This window comes from Mus caroli, unplaced genomic scaffold (genome assembly GCF_978045245.1).
Source record: "Mus caroli unplaced genomic scaffold, Mus_caroli_1 scaffold_5, whole genome shotgun sequence".
NCBI lineage: Eukaryota > Metazoa > Chordata > Mammalia > Rodentia > Muridae > Mus > Mus caroli.
This window is the reverse complement of record NW_028227260.1, coordinates 44338560-44355661: the sequence shown is the minus strand read 5'-3', so window position 1 is coordinate 44355661 and position 17102 is coordinate 44338560. Positions and strand designations below refer to the sequence as shown.

At 37.6% G+C, this 17102-nt stretch overlaps 1 protein-coding gene across 1 annotated transcript; it reads left to right on the top strand.

Moving 5' to 3' along the window:
* The first annotated feature begins 845 nt into the window (after positions 1 to 845).
* LOC110286372 (cyclin-D-binding Myb-like transcription factor 1) lies at positions 846 to 16076 on the top strand. The gene is made up of 7 exons (XM_085837810.1): positions 846 to 923; positions 3964 to 4021; positions 4341 to 4419; positions 10163 to 10373; positions 11663 to 11708; positions 15014 to 15089; positions 15140 to 16076. Exons 1-7 carry the CDS (start codon positions 846 to 848, stop codon positions 16074 to 16076), a joined length of 1485 nt encoding a protein of 494 aa, XP_085693936.1.
* Positions 16077 to 17102: the final 1026 nt, after the last annotated feature.

The following is a 17102-nucleotide window of genomic DNA, read 5'->3' as shown; positions in this document are numbered from 1 at the left end:
ACTCACCTAAAGTTGAACTCAAGTTAACTAACAAGCAGGCACCTAGCACCAGTTTCCAGGTTACTCCCCAACAAATCTACACCTCTAGATTACATGTCTGCCCTTTGTACTTCACTCCTTAACAACAACAAATCAGGAGGAGAGCAGAAGTTAAGTTTGTGTTTTGGCTCCCAACACCAGCCAATTATATTAAAGGGTAATAAAATTTAAAATGTTTAAAATGTCCCAAATGCATGCCAGGTTAGGAACTATCCTTTCTTGTTGCTTGCCTCTATAAATGCTGTCCTTAATCTGGGTTTGGGGTTCCACCTTCCTCTCCTGCTGTGTCAGTGAAGATGGTGTGTCCTTGGCTCTAGCTTGTAAATAAAAGTGTGATTGTATCAGAATCTGCTCCTTGGTGGTCTTTGGAGTTTGCAAACCCTGAATGGGCACAGAACTATAATGCCCATCCTCAGTTTTGATTCAATTGCAGCTTAATTCAAGAATATAGGACATTTTATTAGAGCATTGCCACTCATTCATTAATTTTCCTGTTGATGGTTCACTAATTTTCCTGAAGATATCATCTATATCTTCTTAAATATAGTTCATTTAAATTATAAAGAACTAATTTTTAGTGTTTTTCTCATATCAAGAAATAATTTTGTCACTGAATGTTGTCTTTGTAATCCTATTTTATCATAATGGTTTGCACTTTAAGAATTTAATTTATCATGACTTTATTGCTCTCTCCCTATATCTATATATATCTATATAGAGATAGATAGATAGATAGATAGATAGATAGATAGATAGATAGATAGATAGAGATGTAGAGGTAGACGTAGAGGTAGACATAGACGTACATGTACATGTACATCTACCTCTACGTCTACCTCTACATCTACCGCTACATCTACATCTACATATCCCTAGACATTGTGGTATGTAAAAAGATGTGGCCATCTTTACTGGTTACTGTACTGTAATCTCAGGATACTTTTGTCATGGTAACCTTCACGTTGTCTCAGTAAAGCCTAGCTCAGGCTACTCTGATACTTTGGCCTTTTCAGAATACAGGTTTTTCAGACATCTATGTCTTTTTATTAGAAAGTAACATTTCTCTGACTTAAAACTTGCAGGGCATTAGAGTTTTGAGGTAATTTTTTCTTCTGAAATTATTTCCTTCTTTATTGCACTGTAACTAAAATAATATTTTTATCAGCTGTCCTTTGTGTACTTTTCATTCTGTTATTTCTTTTTCAAACCATTTTTATTTATGTTGTCAATATCAATGTGATCTCCATGTAAGTAGGCAAAAGTTCCTTTCAGTTTGGCTTAAACATTAATATCATAGACATGGCCTTTCTAATGCTGGATTATAACTAACTTGATTTCTTCTTCTTCTTCTTCTTCTTCTTCTTCTTCTTCTTCTTCTTCTTCTTCTTCTTCTTCTTCTTCTTCTTCTTCCTTTTTTTTTGTGAAAACATACAACAGAATTTACATTTGAGCTACTTACCTTCCTGGGAACAGGGCATCAGTGCTATCTGAGACTATTCTGGTAAGTTCCTTTCCATATTGTTCCTCTTTGGGGATTTTTAGAGGATTTACTTTGTGACATTGGTCAAATATTGATTTATTTATTTTAACATTCTATTTATGGTTTATTTATTTGACACATGCCTTTTGGCATAAAAATGTGTAAACCAAGTTCAGTCAAGCTTTAATCAATTTGTTTAATAATACTCTTTTATGAATCTTATTTGATTGTCACTACTTTGATAATGTAGTTTCTTTTCTACAATTAAATTTTCTTTTGTATCCTATTGTCTGTTTTCTGTCCATTCTATTATGGTTCTTAAAATGCATATTCACTAGTAGGGTAGTTTTTTTTCCTCTATTTTGAACTCAAATATAGCCCACTGCTAGTACTGTTATGTATATTGAGTGATCAATAGCCATTAATACTATAAAGTTAAGTTTATCCTTGCTAAACTGGAAAACTGCCCATCCTTTGTCTTAAAACATAAATAAGTCTGATCGGGACATCTTTATACTCTTGTATTTCTGTGCAAAATGTAAATCTGGATATTATACTTGACTTTGGTTTTCATTTGTTTTGTTTGTTTGCTTGTTTGATTGTTTGCTGTGATGAACACCATTATCAAAAGCTACTTCTAGAAGGAAAAGGTTTATGTCTGATTATACAATCAAGTCTGCCAGTGATGGGATTGGGCAAAGAAACTCAAGACCAGCACCTGGTGCAGAATCAATTAAGGAAGATGGCATACTAGATTGCTCTCAGATGCCCATTTGGCCCACTTGCTGTGTTTACCTATAACTATCTGTCTGTCTGTCTATCTGTCCATCCATCTGTATCTATCATCTATCTATCTTTACTTTGAATATTTTGCCCAAAGTTTTGATTCCCCAACTTTCCACCAACCATATCATATATACCTCCCTTCCCTATTTATCCAAATTTGTATACTTTTAAAAAGTCCACTCAAATCTAACTTCTGTTGCTTACATATTCTTGGATATGTGATGTTGTTCTGGTTACAGCACTAGTGGTTTTAGTACCTGGGAGAATAGAGCTAATAAATAAGGTAGTCTATAATTTCATACCAAAGCCAACTTTATTAAGCATCTCAGACAATATATAACATGAGGGTTAAGAAAGGTCACGTGAATAAATTAATCATGAGGACAAGCTGTAAATAATCATAAGAAAAAGCTACATGTGACAAAAGTATGGTTTTTTACCCCCATAAAGGAATAGTTGAGTGATTGCAGCAAGTAATAATGAGTAATCTGAAGAAAGGTCAACCTTATCCATTATACCTGGGAGGGGCACAAAACACATTAAAAGAAAAAGAAAAAAGAAAAGAATATAATTTGAAGAAACTGAACTCACAAGGCTCTTGTTTTCTCAGAGTGTCTTCACAAGCACTCAGAATATTCTTCAAAAAACTCCATTCCTGGAATGTGTTTTGACATATGTGTGGTATTCTTCTGGATGTTAGTCAACTTATTGGGGATACATTCTTAAGATGTCCATCTCCCTATCCTAGCAGCTAACAGTTGCAAATAGCTCAAAGACTAGGGGTGAAACTGTGAATCCAAACCCTTCTCCAAGCTGGAATTTGGTCTGGCTTGAACTGTACATATTTTGTATATGTTGACACAACACTTGTGAGTTAACATGTGCAGCTTTCCTGACTCCAGAAGATAATTGTCTTGGGATTTTACTACTGTGAACAGACACCATGACCAAAGAAATTCTTATAAGGACAGCATTTAATTGGGGCTGTCTTACAGGTTCAGAGGTTCAGTCCATTATCATCAAGGTGAGAGTATTGAAGCATACAGGCAGTCATGGTGCAGGAGGAGCTGAGATAACTACATCTTCATCTGAGGGCAGCTAGTGGAAGACTGACTTCCAGGCTGCTAGGAAGAGGATCTTAAAGTGCATGCCCACAGTGATACACCTAAAGCAAAGGTCTCAGTCCTGGCCATCTACTTCAACAGAGATTGCACCTTCACCACTGGCCTTCAATGGCCACTTAAGAGTTACAAGCCTCAACTGTTCTTCATGACCCCTCCATGTTTCAAAACCAGTACCACCTAAGTGACTCTCACACATTACCAAGCAGAGCTGCTGCAGGAGGTAGAACTTTGGTTATCACTGGAAGACAGCTCCTTTGTGTTCTCAGAAAATACTTCCCAGAGGATTTCACCTCAGTGATACTGGTCTCTTCTTAATAACCACTAACTTCTTGGCTACAGCGAACCAGCATCAATTGGCCCAGTAGTCCCTTCTATTCTTGACTCTAAAGCCATCAACACATGGCCAAAGCTGCTGAGTTATCCTGTTTGCTGAGGGCTGGAACATTTGTACCTTTTTCTATTGCATTATCACCAGCTTTCTGTTTTCCAGCTTCTTTACTGTCTAAACTTGTTTGTCCTGTAACTGCTCTGCAGCTTGACCTTGAACTCAAAGACCTGCATGTCACCATCTCCTGTAATGCTGGAATTACAGGTATGTTCCACAATGGCTAGACTTATGCTTTTTTCACCTAGAACTTGCTCTGTCTCAAACTGTTCTTGAACTCAAGTGATGTGCTTGGTTTTGTCTCCTGGGATTAAAGGTGTATACCACCAAGCATGAATCTAAATTTAGTTGGGTGTTATCTTATACCAAGCTCACCACTTCCTTAATTTAATTTAATATTCTTGAACACAGAATTCAACTCCATTTTGATTCCTGATGCCCCTTAAATACGTGAATGATATACTTTATATTTTCCTTTCTACACTTCCTGTGCTTGTTTGAAACACTCTTTATGACCCTTAACCAGAGAACAAAGTATCTGCTGGGCCTTTTGGAGACTTCTTTTGCCAGTGCAATTTATTTAAATCCTTTTACCTTAGCTTCAGGTAGAATCTTCAAACAAGAGTAACAATCAGCCATATTCTTCATCAAAAGACCACAAAAAATCTCTAGGCTTCATACTGAAGTTCTCCACTGAAACCTCTTGAGTCAAATCTGCACAGTTCAACTCACTCTCAGTAACAAATACTTCCATATTCCTGCCAGAATGGCCCATTAAACCCTAGTTTAAGTATTCCACTACTTTCTAAATCCAAAGTCCCTAAGTCCACATTCTTATAAGCAATATAATCTAATGATCAGGCTTATTGCAGCAATACGTCAGTCCCTAGTACAAATTTTGGTCTTAATTGGGGTTTTACTGCTGTGTACAATGACCAAGGCAACTCATTTAAGGACAGCATTTAATTGGGGCTGGCTTACAGGTTCAGAGGTTCTGTCCAGTATCACCAAGGTAGGAGCATGGCAACCTGATGCAGAATGAACTGAGAGTTCTAATTTAAGTACAGGCATACTCAGAATGATAATTTCTGGGTAGGTTAAATCCAGCTATCTTATTGTCTGTGCTTGTGTTTGTGTTCTCTTTCTAAGAATGAAGGAGCTGAGGTCATGGGTTGCTGATTCATTGGACAATCAAAAGGGAACCTGGGGTAATGACTGAAATGATATGTAATTTTTAAGTAAAAAACAAACAAACAAACAAACAAAACCAAAAAACCTGGACTTTTGATCTGTAAAAGATGAGCTAACCAGAGAGTTTGTAGAATAGCAGGAGCAAGCTTTCCTGAGAAATAAGAACACAGGATCAATCAAAAGCATCTTCTTCTTCTAAAGAGATGACGATCATATGGTTAGTATCCTTTATTCTATTTTTTGTGATTATAATATATGTATATATATATGTGTGTGTGTGTATACATATATATATATATCATTCTTACATATCTGGGAAGAAGCCAACTAGGACATGGTGAACAATCTTTTGATGTGTTCTTGAATTTAGTTTTCAATTTTTTTGAGAAAATTTTATTCTATGGCCATCAGAGTTATTGGCTTATAATTTCCATTTTCTGACCATCCTCTAGTATTGATACCAGTATAATACTGGCTCCATAAAAAGAATTTTAAAACGCTCTTTTTCTATTATGGGAGATTGTGTAAGGAATATTAATATTAGTTCCATTTGGAATGTCTGGAAGACTTATTCACTGAGCTTATTTGTGCCTCTGCTTCTTTTTGATGAGTAATTATATTTTCATTATTATTTTCATGTACCTGGATATTTTAGATCTATTTAAATTATTTAATTCATGATTTTCCCTGGTAAGCCATTTACTTACTTCCTTTAAAGTTTTCAGTTTTGTGGGATGCAAGCTTTTAAAATAGGTTCTTATGTTTCTCTGGATTTCCCCAATATCTGTTGTAATTATTCCCTTTTCATTTAATTTTATTAATTTGATTCTTGTCTTTTGGTTAGTTTTACTAAATGTTTTGGCAATATTGCTAATGTTACAAAGAAAAAATATTTGCTTCATTAATTACTTGGGTTTTTGTTTGTTCATTTTCTGTTCATTAATTTCAACCTGATCTTGATTATATTTTCCTGCCTACATTCTTTGGGCATTGTGTTTCATTATTCTCTAAGACCTTCATGACAGTCATTAAGTTATTTACCTGAGATCTCACAAATTTTTTGGTAAAACAATATTATCCTATAAAATTTTCTACTATAAATTATTTCATTGTCCCATATATTTTGGTATATTGTGTTTTCTTTCTCTTTTTTATTTTTAATTTTTAATTTTTTTTAATTTATATATTTATCTATTTGTTACATATTCATTTTACATGCTGCTCACTGTCCCTTTTTCTGTCATTCCCTCCAGCAACTGTTCCTCCCAAAGCCCTCTCCCCTCTTCCTCTGAAGATGTGGAGGCCCTGAGTATCCCCCTCCCCCACCCTGGCACATCAATTATCTGTGAGGCTAGGTGCTTCCTCTCCCACTGAGGCCAGGCAAGGCAACATAGCTAGAAGAATATACACTACATACAGGCAATAACTTTTAAAATAGTCTCCCTTGCCAGTTGATCAACACCAATGTGAAGATCAAGCTAAACATCTGCTGCATATGTGCAGGAAGGCCTAGTTCCAGTCTATGTATGTTCTTTTGTTAGTGGTTCACTCTCTGAGAGACCTAAGGGTTCAGGTAGGTTGACTCTGTTGGACTTCCTATGAAGTTCTAATCTTCTTCAGGGCCCAATCCTTCCTCCTATTCTTCCATAAGTGTTTCCAAGCTCAGTTCATTGTTTGGCTGTGGGTGTCTGGATCGATCTGAGTTAGCTGCTGGATGGAGTATTTCAGAGGACAGCCATGTTAGGCTCCCACCTGCAAACATAACAGAGTCCCATTAGTTGTGTCAGTAATCTGTACTTGTATAGGGGATTGGTCTCAAGTTGTGCAGGTTATTCATTGGCCATTCTCTTCATTTCTGCTCTATCCCCCATCCTTGTATTTCTTGTAGAAAAGATAGATTTTGGGTTAAAAGTTTTGACAGTGAGTTAGTGTCCCTATTGCTCCCCCTATTGCTCCACTGGGGTTTCTGCCAGGCTACAGGAGATGGCCTCTGCAAGTTCCATATTGCTAATGCTTTGAACTACAGCTAAGGATACCCCCATTGATTTTTGGGTGTCTCCCTTATCCTAGCTGATCCTGAACTGCCCCCTCTAATTGCCTTAGGATTAATATTCCATTTTATATCAACAGAATAGATATCTTAAAAAACACTCAAGAGATAGTGCATGCTGAAGATATGGAGGAAGTGAAATACTCCATCATTGCTGGTAGGAGTGAAAACTTGTACAACTACTTTAGAAATCAATTTTTCCTCAGAAAACTGAGATTAGTCCCACCTCAAGACCCAACTATACAACTCCTTGCCATATACCTAAATGATCCTCTACCATCCCACAAAGACATTTGCACAACTATCTTCATAGCAGCTTTATTCATAATAGCCAGAAACTGGGAATAACCTAGATGTTTTGCAACTGAAACGTGGATAAAGAAAATATGGAATGTCTCTATTCTCAAGATCCATCTATTTGCCTGCAGAATTCATGATGTCTTTGTTTTTAATAGATGAATATTATTCCATGGTGTAGATATACCATATTTTCTTTATCCAGAGAATATCATCTTGAGTGAGGTAATGAAGTCGCAAAAGTATATCCATGGTATGTGTACTGGCTATTTTTGTGTCAACTTGACACAGCTGGAGTTATCACAGAGAAAGGAGCTTCAGTTGAGGAAATGCCTTCATGAGATCCAACTGTAAGGCATTTTCTCAATTAGTGATCAAGGGGGAAAGGCCCCTTGTGGGTGGGACCATTCCTGGGCTGGTAGTCTTGGGTTCTATAAGAGAGTAGGCTGAGCAAGCCAGGGAAGGCAAGCCAGTAAAGAACATCCCTCCATGGCCTCTGCATCAGCTCCTGCTCCCTGACCTGTCTGAGTTCCAGTCCTGACTTCCTTTGGTGATGAACAGCAGCATGGAAGTGTAAGCCGAATAAACCCTTTCCTCCTCAACTTGCTTCTTGGTCATGATGTTTGTGCAGGAATAGAAACCCTGACTAAGACAGTATGTGATCTCTTTAAAGTGGATATTACCCATACAATACAAGATACCCATGATATACCCCACAGACTCAAAGAAACCAAACAAGAAAGAAGGCACAACCAAGGATGCTTGAATGTTACTAGAAGGGGTGGGCTATATAGTTATAAGAGGCAGATGGAGGGTGGAAACTGGGGGGAAGAGTAGATGGAGAAGAAAATGGGGGGGTTAGAGGATCAGGTGTTGTGATGTTTTGTATATGCTTGGCCCAGGGAGTGACACTATTCGTGTGGTCATATTGAAGTAGGTGTGTCGCTGTGGGTCTGGGCTTTAAGATCCTCATCCTAGCTGTCTGGAAGTCAGTATCCTGCTAGCAGCCTTCAGATAAAGATGTAGAACTCTCAACTTCTCCTGCACCATGCTTGCCTGGATGCTCCATGTTCCCACCTTGATGATAATGGACTGAAACTCTGAATCTGCAAGCCAGCCCCAATTAAATGTTGTCCTTATTAGAGTTTTCTTGGTCACAGTTACTGTTCACAGAAGTAAAACCCTAAGAAAGGTGTGGTGAGGGACAAGAGTGATGCCAAAATTGCAATGACTGAATGGAAATCTGCAACGGACAGTAGTATGGAGGTAGGGGGCATCTCTAGGATAAGACAGAGAGCTGGCATAAAGGAGGAGGCACCCAAAAGTCAATGGGGGTTTCCTTAGCTGTGACTCCAATATTGGAGATATAGAACCAGGAAAGGCAATCTTCTGTATACAAGCAGGAACAGTAATAGAGCAATAGGGACAACAACTAATCCACAAAACTTTAAACGACAAATTTATACTGTCTCTAAGAAATGCAGGGACAGCTGGCGAGATGGCTTGGTGGTTAAGAGCACTGACTGCTCTTCGAGAGTTCAATTCCCAGCAACCACATGGTGGCTCACAACCTTCTGTATCGAGATCGGATAGCCTCTCCTGGTGTGTCTGAAAACAGCTACTTTGTACTTACATATAATAAATAAATAAATCTTTAAAAAAAAATGCAGGGACAGGGCTTTGAGCAGAGACTGAGGGAATGCCCATCTAATAACTTGCCCAACTTTTGACCCATCTCATGGACTAGTACCTGACTATATTAATGATACTATAATGTGCTTGCAGACAGGACTCTAACACAGCTGTCCTCTGAGAAGCTCCACCTAGCAGCTGACTCAGACGTATACAAACACCCCAAACAGTAGATGAAGCTTGAGAACTTCTATGGAAGGATGGGTGGAAAGATTGTTGTTGCCAGTGGGAATAGGAACTTCTTGGGAGTATTTAATCTTATCTTCAGGCCAAAGCATTCCTTCCAATATCTAATATAGGGTTATCTCATTAAAGATTTTAAAAATATGTTTTTAAGGTATAGATGTCCTATTTAGGGTTTCCATTGATGTGAAGATACCCCATGACCAAGGAAACTCTTATAAAGGGCAACATGTAATTTGAGCTAGCATACAGGTTCAGGGGATTAGTCCATTACCGTCATGGCTAGAAAGCATGGCCATGTCCTAGCAGGCATGGCTCTGTTGGATCTGAGAGTTCTACATGTTGTTCTGAAGGCAAACAAGAGAAGACTTGCTTCTGGGCAAGTAGGAGAAGGGTTTAAAAGTCTACCGGCAATGTTATACACTTCCTACAACAAGGCCACATTTATTCCAAGGCCACCCCACCTAACAGTGTCACTCCCAGGGCCAAGCATAATTAAACCACCACATTCCAGTCCCTGCCCCCCCCATAGACATGTTCATACAAATAAATGTAGCCATAGCATATTTCAAAATAAATTTAGTCCCACTTCAAAAGTCCCCACAGTCTATAACAGTTTCAACAACGTGAAAAGTCTAAAGTCTCTTCTAAAATTCATTCAATAATTTAACTCTAATCTCCTATAAAAGCAAATCAAAAAACAGATCACATTCCTCCAACATCAAAGGATATACATCACCATTCCAAAACATCATTGTGAGAAAATACTGGATCAAAATAAGACCAAAAACCATCTCAACAAATTCCAAACTGCATTTTCATGTCTGATGTCAAAGTGCTCTTCACATCTCCAACTCCTTTCATCATTCTTAACTGCAAAAAAACTTATTTCTTGTGGGCTGGTCTCACTCCCTCTTCATACTTTTCTTCAACAGGTATCTCCTGGCCCTGGCATCTCTAACATCTTGGGATCTACGAGGCAACTTCAACTTTTTACCTTCTTGTTCCTATGTCTGGGATCAACATATTATCTCCTGGGTTTCTCCAAAGGCCTTGGGTCACCTCTCCATATCTCTCCTCTGTAGCAATCTAGGATCCAGTGAACTCCACTACACTGTTGCTGCTGTTCTTCATGGTTATACCATGGTACTGGCATCTACCATATGCTGGGGGCGTCTGCTGCAACAATGCTTCACCAACAGCTTCTCATATACTCCCTACATGGTTCCAAGCTTCAAATTATTTGCATGACCAGTTCAATCTGGGGCCAACAACTGAAACTAAGGCTGTACCTTCACTAGTGTCCTCCCCTGGCCTCTCATAAGGCCAAGTCTAAGCTGCTCTCCATGACCCCTTTATGCCTTCAAACCCAGTACCACCTTCATGATTCTTACATATGAACAAGTCCAGCATCAGCATGATGTTCTTTGTGCTCTCAGAAAATACTTCCCAGAGGGTTTCATGTCAGTGATACTGGTCTCTTCTTAACCACTGCTAATTTCTTAGCTCCAGCTATCCAGCCTCAATTGTCCCAGTAGTTCCTTCTATTCTTGACTCTAAAACCAGAGTCACATTGTTGAAGCTGCAGAGTTCTGCTGCTTGCTGTGCCTGGAACATGGGATCTTTTTTCATTGAATCTTCACTAGCTTTCTATTTTCAATGATTTCATTAACTCCCTTAGCCTGGTTGTCTTAGAAATTGCTCTGCAGACTGAACTTTAGTTTATAGATTTGCATGCCTCTGCCTCCAGAGTTCTAAGATTAAAAGTACAAACTACTCTGCCTGCACCTAAGCTTTTCTTTACCTGGAACTCATTCATTACTCAGAGAGCTCATTTAATCTCAGAGTCTCCTGAGATTAAAGGTGTGTACCATCTTGCCTGGGCCTAAGTTCTTTGAGGCCTCTATACCTCATGTTATGGATCAAAAGCCTGTATATTCCAGAATCTTAGGTGTATGCCCTACATTTTCTAGTTTGTTGTTTATATCAGATTAAAAGTCAAAATGAAAATAATAACCAGGGGGCTGGAGATATGGTTCAGCATTAAGAGCACTAACTGCTAATCTGAAGGTCCTGAGTTCAAAACCCTCAATCCACATGGTGGCTCACAACAATCCATAATGAGATTTGATGCCCTGTTCTGGTGTGTCTGAAGACATCTATACTGTACTTACATATAATAATAAAGAAATCTTTAAAACAAAACAATGTTTAAAAAAAGAAAATAATACCAGGTAATATGAATAACATGCTGTGAATCCCCTTATTCAACTGCAAACATATAAACAACAATCTTTACTGGGTTCAATCTTGCCCCAAGGTCACCTTCCCTTAATCTGCTTATCTCCTTGAACATATGATTCAGCTCCATTCATTCTACTTCCTGGTGCTCCTTTATGGCTGGAATGATTTATTTTGTATTTTTCCTTTTTCAGTTTGTTATGCCTGATGAAAATGCTCTTCATAAGTGTAAGCCACAGGGTAAAATCTGTGCTAGGATTTTTTGAGACCTCTTTCTTCAGTAAAACCAGTCTGAATCTCTTCACCTTAGCCTCAGGCAGACTCCCCAGAAAATGCCAAAAAGGAGCCATATTCTTCACCAAAACATCATAAGAGCAATCTCCAGGCAACATGCTAAAATTTCTCTCCTTTGAAAACTTGAGAGCAAGGACAGCCGCATAGTTCAAATCACCCTCAGCACCCTCAGCACAGTCTTTCATAATCCTGCTAGGATGGTCCATTTAGCCCCACTTAAAGCATTCCATTGCTTCCCAAATTAAAAGTCCCCAAATCCATATCCCTCCAAACAAATACCTTGTCAGGTGCATCACAGCAATAATACAGTCCCTGGTACTAAACTTCTGTTTTAGTTAGTTTTCCCATTGCTATGAAGAGACACCATGAACAAGGAAACTTATAAAGGACATTTAATTTGAGCTAGCTTATAGTTTCAGAGGTTTGGGGAAAGACTGGCTCCTAGGCAGTTGAGAGAATGGTCTCAAAGCCAGCCCCCAAAGTGACACACTTACTCCAATAAGGCCACTTCTACTCCAACAAGGCCACCCTTACTAATAGTGTCACTCACTGGTCCACGCATATTAACACCAACACAGAATGTTTTACATTCTCCTTCAATTATGACTACTGTTTCCCTGGTATAGTCTGGCCTAGTGGCATCTCTGTGTTTTCAAAACGTGTAGAATCATCCTTTCTGTTTTTCATATTTTACATATTTTCCATTGGAAAATCTGCTATTATTTTGATGGGCCTCCTTTTATGACTCGATCATTCCCTTTGCTACTTTCATTATTATTTCTTTGTCTCATACACTTAGTGTTTTGAATATTATACAATATGGAGAGTTTCTTTTTTGATTTTGACTATTTTGTGTTCTGCATGTCTCTTGGGTATTAGTTGATATTTTGTTCCTTAGAGTGGGGATGTTTTCTTCTATGGTTTTGTTGAAAATATATTCCATGCTTTTGACCTGGATCCCTTCTCATTCTAAACTTATTATTTGTAGGTTTGGTATTTTTATAGCTTCTCAGAGATCCTGCAGGAGTTTTTGTCTATTACTTTGTTTTTCTTTGATTCAATCCCCTTTCCTTGTGTTCAAGGCCTGATATTCTCTATTCCTCTTAGTGAACTATAATAGATGAGGCTTTCCTTTGAATAATTTAAATTGTTGATTATTTTTCTATTCCAAGTCTTATTTAGTTCTTGATTTTTACAGATATTTTATCTCTTTGCTAAATTATGTTTTAGTATGTTAAATTATCTACATTATTTCATTCAACTGGGTTCTCTGTCATTATTATGGCATTTGTTCATGTCCTGCTTACTCCTTTGTTAATATTTATTATTGCTATTTTGAAATCATTGTCTTATAAGTCATCTAGATCAGTTTTCTCAGATTTATTACTAGGAGAAGATTAATTTTTGGTATATATTTAGTGTTTTGGTTATTTGTGATTGTGTATTTACAGTGAAATATCAGCATCTGGAGTTAAGTCACTGGTGATATTTTTTGGTGTGGAAATCTTATATTTTTAGTTGAATAGGCATTTTAAGGTTTGTGTCCTGTTACTCCAACTAGTCAGACGGTTGACCAGCTGTATTCATGTTCAAATGGGGTTTCAGAATTAGTAACGCATCACCTCATGCTAAGTGAGGTTTCAAATCTTAGTAGAAGACCTCCTGTAGTGTTATAGGATTCTTAGTCAATGTCCATAAGGCTGGAGTTGGTTTCTGTTGGTATCGTCAATGATGAGTTTGGGATCTATCTATATAAGAAGTCCAGGTAGTGTTGCTTAGAAGTCCAGTACATGGTCTTCAGGCCAATCATGAAGATGCATGGACTTGCTAGTGTGAGTGTAGTACCCTTTCTGGGTAAGAAAAAAATGCTCAAAGTTCAGAGATGGGTGGAGCTGGAAAAGATAGTTTAGGGTCAGCCTGGAGGTAGGGTCCAGTGTGTGCATTAAGTGTGAGTTAAATTAGTATAAGAAATCTCAGCTTTCTAATATAAATATGAGACTTATTGGAGGAGTGCTTGGAGTTAGCATCATGTGTTAAGGTTTCAACCAGAGGAGTATAGTAAGAACCACAATAGGATGGGCCAGGAAAAATGGTCTTCTAACAAGTCTCATGGTTGAGTGTATTTACTGGTATGGGTTTAGTGATAGTCCTATAAAAGCTATAGCTTTAAATATATATATATATATATACCAAGACAACATGGATAGGGATGACACTGCCCACAGTGAATTATGTCCTCCTCCATCAGTCATCAGTCAAGATAATTTCTCAAAGACATGGCAACAGGAGACTCTGACCTGAGAAATCACTAAATTTAGACACCCTCTTCCCAGGAGACTCTTGATTCTTCTCAAGTTCACAATAAAAATTAAAGCAGTGCAGTTGTGGTGCATGCCTTTAATCCCAGCACTTGGGAGACAGAGGCAGGTGGATTTCTGAGTTTGAGGCCAGCCTGGTCTACAGAGTGAGTTCCAGGACAGCCAGGGCTATACAGAGAAACCCTGTCTCAAAATCAAAATGAAACAAAACAAAACACCCCCCCAAAATAAACAACAGCAAGACAATAAAAATTAAATTGTAAAATGTCAAATCAAAAATTATTTCACAATGTACTAGTGTCTATCCTTTTCAATACTCTGATAGATTTGATCAAGTTACTTCATATATACATTTAGTGCTAGATTTGTTCCATTTATGAATAATTCTTGTAATATTTCAACATTCATAGTTTCTCCCATACAGAGTAAACATTTTATTACATATATTTTCATCCTATAGTTTTGTTATACATATATTTAATCTCATATCATCTTAGTAACTATGATATAATATTTACAATAAATATATTTAATCTTATAACAACTTTGTAATCATTACAGTATTTGATATTATATTTAAATTTATATCTAGCAACTATATTTGTATTATCTCAAACTAAGCTAATTCTAGTATTTCAAAGAAATGTTTGTCTTGGTTAATTCTTTTTCAAGGTGAGGTCAGATAATTTTGGAGTTATGAGTTTCCTAGGAATCATTCCCTTTAAAAATAGCAGTCATATCAGGCATGTTTTTCAGGTACCCAGAGGAGGTAACATATCTCGATCTTCATTCTCAACATGTTTCAGGTTCATCTATAAACTGCCATAATCTGATTATCTGTTCACTGTGTAATCAATCCTCTCAAGACATTAATATAATAATCCCTTATGGCACTATACTGTAACATGCAAAATTAATAACTAGTCTAATATTATTGGACCAAGGAAGAAATAAATATGTTGACGAACAACATTGAACTGTATATGAAAGAACATGGTATAGATAATCCTCCAGAAATAATTTTTATTTTTATTTTTTTTATTTTTTTGATATTTTTATTACAGAAATAATTTTTAAAATGTCACAAGGTGAAAGAAAAGATTTCTACAGGTCTATATCATTGGGTCTGAATAGACCTTGGTTTTCAATCCATAGAAGAGTGATTCAAGTGTATGATGACAGAAACCATGTGGGCAAGTACAGGCCTGAAGAAATAGAGAAGCTCAAGGGGCTGTGGCAGAAGCATGGCAATGACTGGATAACAATAGGAACCGCCATGGGAAGAAGTCCATCTTCGGTCAAAGACCGGTGTCGACTGATGAAGGATACTTGCAACACGGGGAAATGGACTGAAGAAGAACCGATTCTTGGCGATGTGGTTCATGAATTGACATGCACTGAGGTGGATGAGAAAGTTACCCACGGTGTGTGTTGGGCAACAGTGGCTCAAAGAGTGGGTACTCGCTCAGCAAAGCAGTGTCGTGCTAAATGGCTCAACTACTTGAACTGGAAACAGACTGGTGGTATTGAGTGGACAAGGAAAGATGAAGTCACTCTCATCCAAAGGCTAGCAGAGCTTGATGTATCTGACGAAAGTGAAATTCGCTGGGATGAATTAGCTAAAGGATGGGAAAGTGTTCGTTCACAATGGCTGCAAAGTAAACGGTGGGTCTTCAAAAGGCAAATTACAAATCACAAAAATTTTGCATTCCCAGTCCTAGTAAGATGTCATCAACAAGAATATGAAAGCCAGAATGCCAGCCTCAGGTTTTGGAAGAATACAACTGGATCTGAAATATCAGGCAGCAATCCTGATATCAGTGCTCAACAAGTCCCCTTTGAAGTCACAAGTATAGAAGATAATAACACATCTGTTTGTCCAGTTCCCATGACAGGATGGCAAATTTCATTCCAGCACGTCCCTAGGCCCTCAGCAGACCTACCTGCTGCGGTTGTTAACTCTGAAATCATAAACCTGCACCCTGGATCACAGTAAATATTTGAGATTCTCCCTTATTTCCATTTTTGTTTCATTCTCTCAACTTGCATCTATTTCCTTCAAACAAATTCAACTCATGGTCTTTTCTTAATTCTGACTACGTGTTCCACAGTAAGCCTGATAGCTGCTGCACCTGCTTCTCCTAACCCATCACATTTCGTTCTTTATTCTCCAAGCATCCTGTTGAGCACTCCTGTTGATTACACCTGAAATGTCATACAAAGAATTTCCTCTTGCTGAAAATCGCATTGCTTTTTTCCAGATCCCAAGCAGAATAGTGACATCTATACTTTTTTCTGATTTTCATGGACTACTGCCCATTCAAAGAAAAAAAAATTTCCCTGAAAGAATTTTTTAGCTAAGATGACTCTGCCATTATAAATTAATTATGATCTTATTCAGAGACCCAAACAGCAAAGAATTAATGAGTACAGCTAAAGTGTTTTTCAACACCAACCATAAGAATAAAAAAAAATCACTTAGATTTATTCAGTGCTTTTGTTTCTGAGCAGCTAGTCACTCATCATAGTAGAGCAAGTGCATTAAACAAGTGATGACAAAACCATGTTTGTGCTCCTTCACTACTGGCTTGATCAAGGCATGGGATTTTACAGATACTGAATCATTGTTGCCTGTCAGAACACTAAGTCTCATAATCCAAAACTAGGAAGTACCAAATACCATTGGATCCTCCTTGGGCATCCCTTTTTGTATAGACTTAAAGGATACTGGACTTGTCAAATATTAGTAGTGTATACTTATGATGCCAAAGAGGTATCATAGTATTTGCAGAGGAACAGAAGAAATGCCCAGAAGACTTTACTTTCTAGTGTACTGACAACTGACATACCTACTATAGGACAGTAATAAACACGATTATGCCTACTATCATCGATAAATTTCAGATCTGGTCTTATGACAGTGTGTGAATGGACAGAGAGAAGTTTGATTGTACATATCCCTGTATTAATGTCATCAGGAGAGAATTATTTTTTATATCAGCTATTGAAAAGTGTTCAAGTT

Excerpts from the sequence above, each read along its gene's own strand:
- LOC110286372 (XM_085837810.1), top strand. The coding sequence starts at position 846 with ATGTACATGTACATCTACCTCTACGTCTACCTCTACATCTACCGCTAC. Across the intron at positions 4,420-10,162 it reads TCCTTTTACCTTAGCTTCAG|GTATCTCCTGGCCCTGGCAT; the intron begins GTAGAATCTTCA and ends TTTCTTCAACAG. Across the intron at positions 11,709-15,013 it reads TCATAAGTGTAAGCCACAGG|ATTGGACCAAGGAAGAAATA; the intron begins GTAAAATCTGTG and ends TAGTCTAATATT.